Raw genomic sequence first — 16,438 nt, 5'->3', positions numbered from 1 at the left:
CAGTGCCATGAGGGGAATACAACATCTGCTGCTCCTGGCAGGTAAGAGGGATCCAGTGAAACATGAACCGAGATTGCTGGGTTTAAAAGTTTACGTTCATTTATGTAAAATATAGTTCAGATTATACGGTATTCGTTTTTGTGAGTATTATTACAGTTATAGCATGCTCAGCGGAAATTTTGTGGGATTTGATATTGCTTTTAATACATAGAGTATGAAAATGTCAAAACGAAGGTTGAGGCCTTTTGATGTCCCTGCAGCTGGTGATCGAGGCAATTAATCAATTATACAAATTTCCAACATAGCTAAAATCATCCTAAAATGTTTTTACATTTAGCTGAATTTTCTGTTACAAATTGCATTTAACAAATAAGATAAAGTTTTGCCGCCATAAAAATCACAGAGCTGCCCTTTAGCAAGGAATTTAATAGTTAAAAAAAAGGGGGGGATTTTGCAAATCAACATTTTGACTCTGTGTCAGAAATGCCCTGCTCTAGATGGAAGAGACTAATGTTAACGGTGTATTATTACAGAAAGACTTAAGACTATATTAAAGAATAACATTTTTATATTTTGTTACAGAGTTCGTGCTCCTGGCAAGATGTCAGCCATAAGGTAACCCGTGTTCACAGATGTGCAAAAGCCGTCAGCTCTCCATCTTCCCTGTGTTACCTCTCAGGGGTGTAACATCTCAATAGATGGCAAGCAATGACCATGTACAGCAGCCCTTTGTGGTTTACTGTAATGACATAAACGACGCCTCCACAATCTACATGTCTCCTTTTCTTTGTCTCCTGCCTCCTTAGTTTCTATCTTACCCGAACTCAAGCAGATCTTCTCAGGGGACTTGCTTTTTCTGAGATGTGACAGCAGCTCAAGTGGGAACAGAGTGAGATGGTACTTCAACGACATGGAACAACCGCTGACAGACAAAACCTGGAAGATAGGAGTTGCTACACCCAAGCACTCAGGCTCTTATCAATGCGAGCGCAACGGGGAAAAGAGTGCCGGTTTTTCCATCGACGTCCTGGGTAAATGTACCACATGAACATAAGTGTTACATCTCAAACTCCCAAAGATGTAAAGGGAGGTACACAAATAATTGTATAATTTATCTATTTACCATTCAGATTACATTCCCAGTGCCTCCCTCACCATCAAGACAGGCCAGCCAGTGATGCAGACAGGAGGATCCGTTCTCTTGCAGCTCGACAATGAGGAGGGTCTGCACGGATGGAAGTGCTGGGTCTATAGAGGAGGGCCGACAAAGAAGATTGCGTTGAGGTTGAATAATGACAATGCGAGTGCGGTCTTTCAGACCCCTAGACTGAATGTCCGAGAGACCGTTTTCTGGTGTACCGATACTAAGCAACTCAGAAGTAACCAAATCACGGTCAGGACCTCAGGTAGGCCGACTGTTATTTGAATGCTCTGTCACACTAAGCCAAGGGGACATGCAGGTTCAGGGGAAGACTTTCTGTCGGTTCTTCACTGCGAGCAACCCCTTTCACAATGTAACATTAACAGCATTATCATTTAAATGATGGGGGGTAAACTCTAATACAATCATCTCCTTTCAGAGAAGGCCACATCGTTGGAAATGTATCCTCTGCCTGCTGTGGTTGGGGAGAGTCTGACTCTGAAGTGCCAGGTCTGGGGCACCAATGACATTAGCCACACTATTTTCTACAAAGACAATGCAGTCATTCTGGAAGGGTCGAGTTCCATCTACAAAATCCCTGAAGTGACAGAATCTGCAAAGGGAAGTTACAAGTGTGATGCCACATTCAGGTACATGGGGCGCACTGCCGGGCCCCCATACCAAGTGGTCTCTGATAACCAAGATGTGTTTGTCCAAGGTACACATAATCAACCAACACCCTTTGACTGCTGGTGTACTGAGTTTCCCTCTTTTGTGTAATACTGTATGCTTTACACGTGCATCTGTTTCTCCTCATTTGTTCTTTTTCAGCACCTCCTATGAAGGCGGTTCTCTCTGCAAACGTTGGCATGTCGTGTTCTTGTCCACTTTGTCCCAGGGACAGCACCTATCATTGGTACTACAAAAACAATGGTCAGCCATGGGCCCTTATGGATTCCAGCCACGAATTCATGATGCCAAAAGCGAGTGGTACCTATGCATGTAGAGCCGTGTGGGCCATCGGGAGGTCTTTTCTCAGCAATGTTCACTTTCGTGAGTTCCTGCTTTTGTTCCTGCTGATGGAATTTGACACCGTTTCCCTTGACATATTAATACAAATTAAGAGCACTTAACTCGTCATGAGCACTGTCCAGCCTGTGAGAACAGTTGTAGAATGTATTTTGTGACCATCGAGGGAGCTTACAAAGTCAAAAAAAGAAAACCCGAGTGTGTCATCAGCGTTATCCCACCTTCGGCTCAGAGACTTCAAAATCTTAACAGAAAACTGGACACGCAGTTACAATGTCTTACAAAAAGGGGGATGTGGAGTTTGAAAGATGAAGATATTTACCAAGCAGGGAGGTTCTAGCAAATTATGCTACAGAGTTGCATTATGGGAATTGCAGAACAAACTGTGTTTGTGGATCTTAACCCATGCAAGGGCGTAAAAGTCAAGGAATCTCTGCGGAATCAATTTTAACCATTTTCATAGTCAGTCTTGTGAGCCCCCCCCCCCCCCAACTTTATGGCAGTATACCAAATAGCTGGAGTTCTTAACAATGAGATTCATATATCAATATTTAATGCATGAAAAACGCTGCTAATTCAACTGATATTTACCATCACAAGGTCACAGTCGGGGATTTCAAGGTCTGCATCTTTTGTCTCCGTTTCAGATCCACCTCCGACCAAATCCATTCTAATTGGTGTTGCCATCGTGCTGGTGCTTCTCGGATTAGCAGCTGTGGTCGTTTGTATATACTATAAAAAGAGAAATGCCACTGGTGAGTAGCTATTACTTCTTTTCCATTTTTTCGAAACACACTGATGGCATCAAATAGCACGTATTTCTTCTTTTTTAGTGCCAATTTATGAGGATGTGGCGATGACCTCGCGAGACACAGGTGATGACAGATATGAGGTGCTGCGCAAGGGTGCCCAAAGGGAGGGCGAATATGACACCCTTCACCCAGAAGCACCAGGCAGACAGAAGAAAGAGAGTGAATACGAGGCACTGAAGAGAGAGGAAGTGGAAGGGGGGGTATACCACACTCTGGGGCAGCAGGAGGTCAGTGAAGATACGCAGCAGTAAAGGACTGAGACTATGACACAGTGGAGGAAAAGAAGGAAGTCACAGCAGAGGAACAAGAGGCTGAGCCATAAAAGGACAGATTGGTCTCAGTAGCTTTTACGCTTAAAATAAAATCGAATTTCCCGCAAACCTGAAAAGTCAGATGATGTCTTTGTCACACTCCTTAACTTCAAATTCTTTGATTGGAAGTTAACGTAGTGCTGTATGTGAAATGAAAGTAACTCAGGGTCATGTATCGAGAATTGTGAGATTAAACTTGTGATTTTCAGGGAGAAATACTTTGACCGAAAACAAAAGTCAGTAAAAAACTAGCTGCCAAATAACAAAATATGATCCTGTTTATATATGCATGTTGCAAAGTGCAGCAGCAGCTAGAAATTGCTGCAATTTCTTTTTTTATTGTATTCATCATGTTAATTATGTGGAGTATTCTGTAAAATGTAAAAAGCCATCACAAGTTAACAGAAGAGAAAATGCCACCAACAGTCCAAAACACCAAATATTGTGTCAGCTCTGATCCGGCCAACTCATTTATTCAACCCAGAGCGTTATCACATGTATACTCACCACTGACGGTGTTGTGACCCCGTTGTTTATCAAAAAAAAAAGGCCACCACGGTTGCTGATTGCTTGGTTTGACGTCCAGTTTCCAACGTAGGCATTTCATTTCTCACAACTGCATCTTTTCCAACATAAACAGAGGACAGACACTTTCTCTGTCACAGCCCATTTCATGGGCTGACCCCCCTGATTATATTAACCTGTGGCTTAATTGACAGCGGCACTACGCCCCCAAGTGGTGGGAGGTTTTAACAAACAAAACAATAACAAAATGGCTCTTACAAACGGAATCATACCGATTTTCCATGACAATTACGCAAGTGTTTTTTTGAAGGCTTTTTATAATGTGTAAAGTAGATTGAGCGCTTGATCAAACAATACAAATATGGGAAAGGGGTGAGTAGAGTTTCATTTGTACCGCCATGGAGGACGGCCCCATGATTTGACTTTTGTGTCTTAAAATGTATTTGCCTCAACCGATGCTTTCTGTGATCTATTTTTCTTTTTATTTGGCAAATAAGAAATGGCATAATATTGCACAGTTTCTGCTTTTGCATTCGAACGTAAAATCACTTGTGTGTGTGCCGATCAGATATCAGATTAATTTGCACCGCAAACGCAGTATCTTGAGAGAGAATGTCATTCCTGTTATGTGCTGAAATAAATCTATTCGATTAAATCTGGTTGTAGTTTGTACAAATCACTTCATCACAAAATGTATAGATGTTATGAACCTCTGCTGCCTTTTTACCCCAACAACAAATTAATGCCAAAGAATGTTCAAGACTCAGAATTCATTACACATACAGCTCGGGTGTTATCTCTCTAAATGTTTGTGATGCAAAGGAGAAAACAAAGATCAAGCAAGTTGACAAAGGGCTCTGAGGCAAAGGGTCCCACCCCTCCAGAGGGCCTCAGGGTGCACTCCACATAGACCACAGGTCTTCCACATCCACGTCATATCTCAGGGACATGACTTCCGCCTCTCTGTCTCACTTGGTGCTTGGTGTGACTTCTGCGGTGGCACCATCTGGGTCAAATTGAAGCAATTGAGCCACAGTGAGTAGGCCTATTGAAAACATTCGGCAGGCGATGCTCAATGGCTTGTCCTCTTGATGTCTTTCGCCCAGTCGGCAGTTGAGTCTGGATTATTGAGGTAACCCAGCCTGTTAGAGCGTCCAGGTGACTACTCTTTCTCTCACTGGCAGATGGATGCAGGATGAACCCATTGATTTTTAGAAACCAGAGCAGGTCAGCATGACTGAATCCCTGAGCCAAAATCTATTTTTCCTTCTTAATTTCTGTGCTCTTATAGTGCTCAGTGATCAATACACTGTCTGGAGAGGAGTACAGCATTATGGGTAACATGAAACCACTGTATCCAACGCTTTAAAGAGCTGCATTATTCCTGCCTGAATCATGCATGAAGCAGAGGAAAGTTGGCTCAATCAAGACAAAGCAGGTGCTGAAATGACACATTTAAAATGCTGATTAAAAATGGAACACTCAGCTATAATCATCTTCTTCCTCTTCTTCTTTTTTTTCCGCAAGACAGTTGATACATCGCCTACTGACATTAAAATATAAAAATTGGAGTAATGCATAAGAATAAAAAGCCTATAAATAACTAAGATCTATAATTATTGTGCAGGAATGATCACCTCTAGGTTTTATTATACAATACATGTACATGGTTTTTACACATACAATTTTAGTTAACAATCCAGAACAAAACATTTAACAAGGAAATAAATGAAGAATGACAAAACGGTAAAAACCCTGACATTTATTAGGCTATTTAATCTATCAGTGAACTCCACTCTATGAAACCGTATCAGCCAAAGAGATACCTTTGTTCTAACACACTGACATTTATTTAGTCCTTAACCTTCATTTTTGGGGCTAGCTAGATACATTTAAACATCTACTAACAACATTAACATAAAATCAAATCAGTGAAGAATATATTACAAGTAATTCATATTGAACCAAATTCTGATATTGGACAATTGGAAGAAAACGGTCTCAAAGAGACCCGATAAAAGTGTCTTTAAACTACCCTGGGAAATAGCATCTCCTCTAGTGTTATACGAGGCATTTTTATTCCCCAGTTTGTCAGCAGGCAGACAGGTTCGAGGCCTAGTGCATAAAACATTTTTGCACAAGATGCTGCATCTAAAAATACCAGTATGGGCGATTTAGACTTCACAGAAAGCTGTGTCCAGTATTATTTGCAGGTGTTCAATTATTTTCTTCGTGGATGAGTAAACCAATACTACAGAGCAAAATATGTTTGTTGTATTGGCACAAGTAACATGCTTTTAAAAAAGTGTGCACATTAAGGACACGACTTAACATTGTTTTTAGGAGAAAAAAGCTTTCATGGTGTGAAGACCATGTAGAAAACCAGCTCAGGTGATTTAACTTCAGTGGAGGGGAATACTTTTGGGTTGCCGAAGTTCTCCAACAATTTATGATTTGATTTAAAACTCTATCGTTTTTTTTTACCAAAATACAGAAGTGCTCTTGTCACCAATGTGCGCCAAAAGAGTTGTAACTATTTAAGTGAGAGGCATACAAATGAAATCCTGTCAGATAATATCTAGAAATGTCTACAAATATTAGAGTGAATAAACACCAAAGAAAGCCACAGCAGGCCTAAAACACAACCGTCCTCCGAGGAATATTGCAGGGAGGGTGATGAGTCCTAATACACTCTTACTTAGGTTGTGTGTCACACAAGGTACACAATTGCACACACAAACACACATTTTACATTTACTAATGTCTTCACCTCCACTGTGGAGTCTCTTTGGATTCAGTTCAGTTATGACAATATCGTCAGACTTGCTGAAAAATGGTCCGCTCCCACATTCACATTTTAATCCGCACTTTCAAAGTTCTTCATGCCATCGGGTGAAGCTCCACGCCGTTGATGTACTGTTTCTGCCTCACATATGTGCAGGAGATCTGCAGGTTTTATGTTGACTCTCGGTCTCTGTAATTATTGGTTCCCGGTTGGACATACTCCTCAGTTTTGTCCCAGTCTGAGACCCAGCCTCCTCCTCCCCCCATGCCTCCGGCTCCGTTGGGATCTGCTCCCTGGTTCATGGCTCCGTAGCCTCCCCCACCGCTTGTGCGATACAGCTCCTCTGTCTCGTTTGCGAGCTCGTCCTCATCCAGGATGCCACATTTCTCATCACTCAGCTGCTCCGGCTCTGCCCAAGCTTGCTTCTCTCCAGATGCAAAGAGGCCTGCAGCCCAGAGACATGATCAATCCGTAAGATACAGAGTTGTTGCAGAGTTTTCAGCCTTATGACAACCAAACTACAGAAGATTGCATGAAGAGCAATGCACAGATTGTTCCATACTTGAACGCTCTAATGCTCCGGTTCTGGGGAAAAATGAGTGAAAACAGAAGTCATACACACCATAGAATATAACACCTCCATAATGAACGAGCGAGGCGATAAGAAACACTCCCTGCCACTCCTCCCGCGTCTGTCAAAGTAGAGTGAGAGAACAAAAAGGCATTATGAGCATGAAAAGAAGCACAAAAATAAATGTACCGGTAAGTATAAATGAGCTTATACTCAGAACACCTTTTACTCCCGTCAATGAAACTTGTTGCTCAAACAACTTACTTTAGATCCAACTTCTCCTGTGGCTGCGATTGAGCTACTCTCAGTCCAAATTTAAATTGTTATCGGCCCCTCTTAAGTCATACATTTCTCCCTGTATGACTATCGGACATGTATAAGGTCATGCAACATACATGTTTGTGCCATAATCCATGGTAATAACAACAACAAGAACATAAATGTATGTTTGCATGTATTTTACAACACGAGCCCTCACCTTATGCTTCGTCATTGCGCCAACAATAAGTGGGCAAACCATGCCAGACAAAGTGCCCACACCGTTGGAGATACCCATGAGGATACTAGCATATCGTGGTGCAATGTCCAGGTGGTTGACATTGAAACCTTATGAGGAAAGATAAATACAATAGTAGCACATAAATGATAGGAAAGTTATCTGAGCACAAGCTCTACAAATTGTACTTATTGATATTGATGGAGGCAATGTAGATGCATTGATACAAAATGTTACTGCAGTAAGAATAAACGTGGTTTCACCTGAAATTGCAAAGCCAGAGAAGCCCACAGCCAGGACCAGGAATGTGATTGACACAGCTTTTGTATGAGAGAAGCCCACCACCAGCAGCAGGGTTGCCTCCATCCCGAACCCTGATGTAGACGAGTTGAACTTGTTCATGGAAAACATTAACTATAAGGCAATAGTTCTGGTATTTTGAAGTGGGGTTCGATAAGGTACTTGTCTATAGTCAGTGTGTGATTCTTTTAGGCGAGTCTTACTTTTACGTGGTTAAAAAATGTTTTGCTGCTGCCCCCTCTCTACAGCAGTACACATTGCATTGCTCCTGTGCTGGTCCTCTTGTCTGCTTGTCTACTGTCGGTCAGCTGTACACTGACTATGGATAAGTACCTCACACAACCCCACTTCAAAACACCACAACTATCCCTTTAAGTCTCAATGCAAAATGCTCATTCAAGTCAACTTAAGCCTGTTTTCTTCACGGCTTTCTCTTCTTCTGTTTCATAAAATGCTGTTGAGTGAACAGTAACCTTTCGTTTGCCCAGCACTGACAGCGTCCCACACTGTATACTTCTCCATTTCACTTTGCTATTGATTTCTCTATAGTTCAAAAATAGCCAGCAGAGGCAGGGCTTCTGCTTTCCAGTGAGTCATCATTTCCCGTATGCAGCAACTCTTTTCTCACTACAGCTGACTAAATACTGTAGTTAGCCCCATAATTAGCCAATAAGGTACTGTTCCACATGAAGGAACCAGCTTTCTGACTAAAATAAATAAAAAAAGATATTTTTATATCAGATATGGCTACCGTTTTAACGTCTTGGGGGAAAGAAATTGCTGCTATTATTAGCACAGCAAGTGAGCTACATTTCTTGTGCACTACACCTATGCATTCCCCTTTCTGAAATTCTAAATGTGCTTTCTTACCTCCACAGTTCATAAGTTTCCTGACGTTAGTGGTGGTCATGATTTGGTTGGAGCGCAGATAGTCAGCAAGCTGGCCACCAATGGGCACGATGATGGTCATGACGAGGTGGGGAAGTGCAGAAACCATGCCCACCTACAGAGAGATGAGACAAAGAAAACAACATGGAAAAGCCTTTCTCGAGCTTTTGACTTCCTTCAGTGTAGTTTCATGTTATTGTACATATGGCAACATTTGTTCCTGGTGCAGTACGCCGCACATAACCACATCTGGTTTCTGTTACCTTGCTGATCTCAAACCCAAACACCTCTTCGAAGTATGCGGGCTGGCTGATGAGAAGCAAGTAGAAAGTCCAACTTCTGCAGAAATTTGCCACGATGATGGCATACACTGGCATGGACGTGAAGAAGGCCCTCCACGGCGTGTTGAATTTCTGTAACGCAGCAGAAATGAGTTACTTATTTCAGGGATTTTGTCATGGAATTTGAAGCCTCTGACTCGTTTCTCAAACATAAATGTACAGCTGTTTCAGCAGGATTAATGCCCAGTTTCGTCTAATTGAGATGATCTGTTTGGCATAAATGAAAAACCAGGACATTGTGATCAAGATCATGATGGTTGGAATAAATGAAATGCATGAACGCAGACACAAATGAGCAGAGGTTACAACTTATACATACTTTACATGTATCCGTGCCATGTTGCTTTCATGTTGGTCAAATATTCTTATTATTATTAGAAATGGCTCATGACGATGTTTGACACCCTCTTAAGCTTCATCCAGGCTAACTTGTTTACCATATAGTAGATAGTGTGAACATATCAACTGACATTCAGCTGAGGGAAATGTAAATAACAGGGCAGGCCACATTAGTACTGCGTTACAGTGTTTGAATCATGTTATTCATGCTATTCCACGTACTGACCGTGATTGTATATTGGGACGACTCTCCAATGCTTTCCTCAATATAAGTTCTCTCCTCCTCAGTGATGGTGGGATGGGCTGCTGGACTTTCATAAGACACCAGGATCCAGAAGCAATACCACATGATCCCAAAGCTTCCTGTGGGGAGGAAGAAGACAAGCAGGGGAAAAAGAAAGAGCAACGTAAGCGTCACAACTGGAAAGAAAGGTCATAAAGAACAAGGAGACACATCGACTGTAGCTGCTGCCTTTCTGCAAATTTGGCACAAATGTCCACCTGGATTGAAGGAGCTGATTGGATTTGGTGTTCAAAGGTCATGTGACCTCACAAAACACATTTCATTTTGACAATTTCACACAAATGTCTAATAGAGTAGAATTATGAAGTAAGGACCATTTGGAGAGACATGGATGTAAACTGTAACATGACTGGACTCGTTTTTTTCTGGTTCTCATATTTTGCCTTTTGCTGTCTCCTGGTCCTTCTTTCAGTATGTGTCAGTATCTACTGTTACTTCATGTTAATGCGGGACTCTGCATGTTTATTATGGCAACAATCACATTGTAATGTATTTCACTACAAAGACAATGTGTAGTTTCCCCAAGTTATAGTTCGGTCCGAAAACAGTAGCCCCAGTGTAAAGCCTCTACATTTCATTTTGTTTGCCTCCGGCCAAAAGGACAAGGGTCTCTTACCGTAGACATAGAAGACTGACGACCATCCTGTGTACTGAACCAGGATTCCAGCTAATGGCATGGCAATCACAGCCCCAGCATAAGAACCTAGATAGAAGAAAACAATGTGCTTAGGGCTGCCATTTGAATTGTACTCTGCCACTGACTTTGTCACGTAGCCGTTAACTCCACACAACATGTCAACAACTCATTCATTGTAGGTGTCTCCAGGACCACAGTTTGCCATGATGACACAGACTCAGAAGGTGAAAAAAAACAACACCAGACACACGCTGTTGCAGCTGGTAAACAGTGAAAAACGACATGTTTCGATTGTTTGTGTTGTTCGATCAACAGTCCAAAACCCAAAGAAGATGGAACCAACAAGATGTTGCATTTTTATCAAAATAGTTGCCAATCAATTTTCTTTAAATTAGCTAATGTATTCATTTACTGACCGTTTCAGTTCTAACTGTGGCTTCATCAAACTTGCAATATGCGTCTCTTAAAGTGATAATAAACATCCCTCGTTTAAAGACCGAGAGAACAGATACAGACGGACTCACCACAAAAGGCTGTCGTGGCCAGGCGACTTCTTTCAAGAGGTGGGGCCCATTTTGCCCAAATGCCGTGACAGGCTGGATACGAAACCCCCTGTGGGATAGGGAAGAAATTACACTGTGCTCAATGTATTCAATACCAATTGAATGTGTTCATGAGCAAGCTATAGGGTCAAGCACCTCCACAAGTCCTTGACATATTCTGACGAGGATAACGCAGCCAAAGTGCATCCGTGCTGCAGCAGGGATGAGCATGTTCAGGAAAGACGTGGCCACTATAGCAAAGCCAAACACTCTGGAAGAGGAAAGAATAGAGACAGGAAGAGACATTCAGTGTGTATACTAGACTATTAACAACTATCCCTTGCATACAATAAATAGTGAATTAACAGACCTGTTTGCTGCAAACCTTTGACAGATGAACCCTCCTGGGATTTGGGTTGCGATGTATCCCCAGAAGAAGGACCCGTGAATCATTCCCACTGTTTCTGGATTCCAGTCAAACTGAGCTTTCTGTTGGGACACACAGGGCCCATGCACTTGAATTAGAGTTCAATCCCTAAAATGCACTGAGGCGATCTGCACATGTATGTATATATGTATGTGTTATGTACCAGAATAATAGACAGACTTCAAACCTCATCCACTCACCACTATGACCTCCTTGTTGTCTCTAAAGACGGTGTGGCTGTTGACCATGCTGACGATGGCCACGCCCAAGTTACATCGGATACCAAAGGAGATACAGAAGCCAATGCCTGAGAGGATGGCGATGATGTAGCGCCGGGGCAGGCCGAAGCATGTGCAGTCCACCACGGGGATCTCCTTCTCCTCCACCAGCTCCGGCCGGCCCTCCGCCGACAGCTCGATGGTCTCGCCATTTTCTTGCTTCTTCTCAAGAGCTCTGTTCAGCAGGGAGAGGAAAGTGAATGGAACATTTAATATGTAACGTATTGTAGTTTAGACTCAAGTCAGCCACACAAACACACACGCAGTAAACTGAAGTACTGGTGAATCTGTTTTCTTAAGAAGTACATTTTAAGAGTTAAACTTTGATATAGCCTCAATCCTTGTACATCTATTTTGTCAGCTTGTGATTTGTTTGACATGATTGTCTGGGCTATCTGTCAGTTGAACTATCTCAACTCATAGCAATGTTGAATAGCAACCCTTGTCCTATCAAGAAAGAAAATATACACCAAAACACACTGACATATGAGAAACGCACCCAACAGTCGGTGTACAGTTTGCTGATTCACTGAACTAAACAAGTGCCAGCCCTCAAAAAGGAAATACTTTTAGATTTTTGTATTTTCTTTTAGAGCAGCCAGGTGAGCAAAGCGAGGTTTTCCAAACTCAGTGAGAACAGATGTTGTTCTGCAGGGCTTGTAGACTGACAGCTTGGCTCGATACATGAGATCTTTCTCGCTGTTCCTTTGACTGGTAACTCTCGCATCTTAACAAGAGGCAGTTATCTGTCCACCACTGGAGCTTGCTGACATTACTTTGACTTATCCTGTCTTTTCAAGGTATTAATAAATTGGGTATTATTGAAGACGTTCATCTCCTGACAGAGCTGGCAGACAGTGAGAGTACAGTAGCCTATTGTGAGCATTCATCGTGGTTGGGTTGAAAATCCAACAAATTTCATATTTATTTACAAGATTGTATATATATATATATATATAGATCTTTTTTATGTAGATGTAGACCACTGGGTTCAACAGCCATCCAAAATCTCTTTGTTTGTGCAAAAAAACACTTTTTAGGTGCTGCAAAATGTCAAGCCCAAGGACAAGATCACTCGCGACACAAGCCTCATGCACTTTTTACATCCTGCTTATATATAGGCCTTTCCAACTCATTCAGAATGGAGCTTTATTCTCTCAGTTGTGTGCCGCGTCAGATTCAGTTCCTCTGCATACTCTAACGAACCCTGTCCTAAACCCGAATGTCACCACTCTATCGAGTCACCGGGGACGAGGACAGGAACAGTTCTGAAATAGCAGGCAAAGAAAAGCACCATGATCTTTAAAAAGACATTATTGAAGCTCAGCATCAGGAGATGTACTTCCCGTGGAGATTTATTAATGACATGGATATCAAATATTAAGCGCGAAAAAGACTGATCTTTGTATTCTTGCCAACAAACCTTATCAGAGCGGTCCCCTAAAATCAGTAATCAGACTGGGAAAATAGAAGCTACACAATTATAAACCATATTTGACTTATTAGTTATTGTAAGCAGAGGTTCTAACAGTCTCCGACACTGATCAAGTATTTATGATTCTCACTCTTGAATTATTAATAACTTTGGCTCTCTTGGACTATTTTTGTCTGGGCGGGCTTCTGTCTTCATTCTTCCTGTCTCCTCTTCATCTGTAACCCTTCCTTTCATCATCAACTCCCCTGACTCCCGCATCGTCTCGCACACAATTCGCAACATTTCCTTCTTCTTCAACAGCAATTTATTTCCCAGTAGAGGATGTCCACGTGGAGTTTTAGCCAACACATAGCACATATTGTATCTGCTGCGGTGACTTTTCATGACTGACCCCGTGTTAAAAGAAAAGCCGTTGTAATCCTCACAAGGATACCTGACGTTCTCTCCGTCGCACCTGTCACACCATGAGGAAATGTTTGGTCGCTTCTCTGAACGGTTTTGACTCAATAAGAAAGGTGCTCAGTTTTGAATCTGGAAAGCATGCAAGAAAGCTGAATTCACATGACCTATTCTGCTCAGTGAGTGTTCCTGGTTATGTCTTAGTTAATCTGTTAATTCATACGTGAAGGACAAATGGCAGGGCAGGCAGACAGCTTGGTTCACGATTGAGTCAACAGCTTGGAATCATTGATCGGATAAAAGAGAGTCAAATAACTGCCGTTGATTGGTTGAAAGGTTGAAAAGCTCTTCATGACACATACCACGAAGAATTGGTGAGAATGTCGGCTGTGGACTGTTACACTGAGGTCACACAGAATGTGTACACTTGGAGATCATTTGCATTTGCTCAATGAATTCAATTCTGTAGATTTGCTGAGCGACCACATGAAAATGATATTTGAGTTATGCTGAGGGCTTTAGGTACGAGACTCAGGAATGAGATGCTGGAAGCACTGAGGGGAATTGCACAGTATTTATTTTAAAATATCTATACAGAAATAAGAGCCGATTAATCTAATCAGTCTGCAATTATTTTGCTCATTAATACTTTTTTTAAATTTTTAAATCCAAACATTCTCTTGTTTTAGGTTCCCAAATGAGGAACAAAATCAGTTTTCCCTGTCTTCGCATTATACCAAATTGAATATTTTAAGGTTTTGCACTGATGGTTATTTGCAGCCCTGATATAAATAGCTAAATGACACTTTGAGTGGGTTCTACTTCAATGAAATCATGCTTCTGTTTTGTCTCGACTTCAGGTGATTTAAATAAGTATTGTAAATAGCTTTATAGACGAAGAAAATACCATAGTCTAGAAAAGGGCAGCGATGAATAGATTCAAACAATACAATAAATAAGTAAATAGAACTGATTTTATAACTCAACTAAAGGAAAACATGGGCTTTCTACATGCTGTTGACGGGATACAGCTCCATACATAACACAAAGAGTCAACACAGCAATGTCTGTCTGTCACTCTGAGCGGCCGTTAAGCATGTTGCGTGCAGAGAACAGCGCCGGGGAACAGGCCGGTGAGCGTTACGCACGGCACCAGGGTACCACCTGAGCACGTGCGCTCAACGGAAATGAAAGTATAGGCCGACGGGCTCTCTGTCGTGGGTCGAGTTGCCTAATCCTGGCTGAGATGCCATGAGGGGGGGGGGGGGGTGACTCGGTGAGCTACTTAAGTAGGGAGGGGGGGAGAGAGAGAGAGAGAGAGAGAGAGAGAGAGAGAGAGAGAGAGAGAGAGAGAGAGAGAGAGAGAGAGAGAGAGAGAGAGAGAGAGAGAGAGAGAGAGAGAGCTGTGTCCAAGGTGTATGGCCTGATGGTCAGCAGGGATTTACGTGGGACGACAGCTTGGACTAGCAGAGGCTATTTCTGGAGAGGAATAAAGTGTTTAGACGCCACATCAAATCCCGAGAGGAAGACATGGAGTTCATCAATACCTTCTCACGTTCAGATATCAATCACTGGCCAGACTCCTCCTGACTCCCTCACTTATTCTCAGCGGGGGAGGTGTCATACGCTTCTTCTTTTTTTGCCAACATAACCACCTGATTTCTTTCCGCATGTGTCTTGAGAGTCTAAAATGCCACATTAAGAAAATAAATGACAGATTTCCTGCCACGTTCCGCCCTTGGTCCATCATCACAAGTTCCCGGCTTTTGAAAGCCAGTGAAGGTTAATGAAGGTCCGCTTACACGCGCTGTTCCATAATAACAGGTGACACAGAATAACAGGCCGCACATGTTTGACATTAAACACAAAGTCACTCTCATTCAATTGGGTAAAATAGACAACCTTATCAAACGTATCGACTACTTTGTGTAAGGGGGGAAAGTGGAACACACTGTTAGATAAACCTCCACATATAACCGTGACGACACTTACATAATTTAACAATGTGACAGCACTGCAGAAACGCCGGGGAGAAATTAATCCAGCTATTGATCCAACGCCTCATTTTTCACCGATACGACAGTCTTCAGCCTAAAATGAAACTTAATTCTCATTGATTGTTTCTCTGGCTAAAGGAGAAAGATTCCATAGCATTATGTATTTAGAAACAATATTTGTCACTTTTTTTTTCATCAGCTACTGCATGAAAGCAGTTGCTTGTACGGTGATACATTATATATGCCAGTTTCTTATGTGACAGATTCAGTAGCCCATAGAGGGCCAGATGTTGTGCCAGGGCATCCAAACCCGCTAAACCATGGCCTCCGGACACCTTGATCTTCAAAGGAGCACGTTTGCTTCTTCTTAAAATCTATTCCTCATAATAAAATCAGGTTTTTAATGTAGACTGTACTCACTATTAATTGCACAATATGAACTTTCTTTTTTTAACACAACAAGGCAATTACGCCTGTAGCTTTTTAACACGTTCTTGTTGTAATTTGTCCCAGACAGATTTTACATACCCGTATATTTTCCCGAGAGTCTTGGCTGCCACGACTTTAAACCTGTCCGGCCGGATCTCCATCCTCGCGACTCCTGGATCCGACCAATGTGCACTATTTGCACGCTCCCGATTGAGCGCACAGCCTTCTCCTCTACTCCCTCCGCCCTGTTCTTGTCACTCACACATAACAAAAAAAAGAAGAAAAAACGTGATTTTACTTGATCGCTAGACTTAGCCCGCAGTTTCCTGTGCACCGGAATCTGTAGTCAGCGACACTGAGATTTAATCTGCGTCAACTGCCTTTCTATGAATTCAACCGAGCAAATATTGTCTGTCCCTCTTTTTCCCCAGAGTTCTTAAATGAATGTCCAA

The 16,438-nt window shown here is 42.1% G+C and overlaps 1 protein-coding gene across 1 annotated transcript; it reads right to left on the bottom strand.

The window, feature by feature from the left end:
• Window positions 1–5,539: 5,539 nt before the first annotated feature.
• Window positions 5,540–16,170, bottom strand: LOC306795178 (vesicular glutamate transporter 1-like). Its single transcript, XM_079293594.1, has 13 exons — window positions 16,086–16,170; window positions 11,649–11,901; window positions 11,392–11,510; window positions 11,178–11,292; window positions 11,004–11,091; window positions 10,459–10,545; window positions 9,765–9,901; window positions 9,122–9,271; window positions 8,841–8,973; window positions 7,934–8,044; window positions 7,653–7,780; window positions 7,226–7,295; window positions 5,540–7,048 (listed from the first exon to the last, which is right to left on the bottom strand). The coding sequence occupies exons 1-13, from the start codon at window positions 16,145–16,147 to the stop codon at window positions 6,774–6,776; spliced, it is 1,728 nt and encodes a 575-aa protein (XP_079149720.1). The 5' UTR covers window positions 16,148–16,170; the 3' UTR covers window positions 5,540–6,773.
• Window positions 16,171–16,438: the final 268 nt, after the last annotated feature.

This window comes from Melanostigma gelatinosum (assembly GCF_949748355.1).
Source record: "Melanostigma gelatinosum genome assembly, chromosome: 21".
NCBI lineage: Eukaryota > Metazoa > Chordata > Actinopteri > Perciformes > Zoarcidae > Melanostigma > Melanostigma gelatinosum.
Note: the sequence above shows the minus strand (reverse complement) of the source record. Positions and strands in the feature narration are given on the sequence as shown.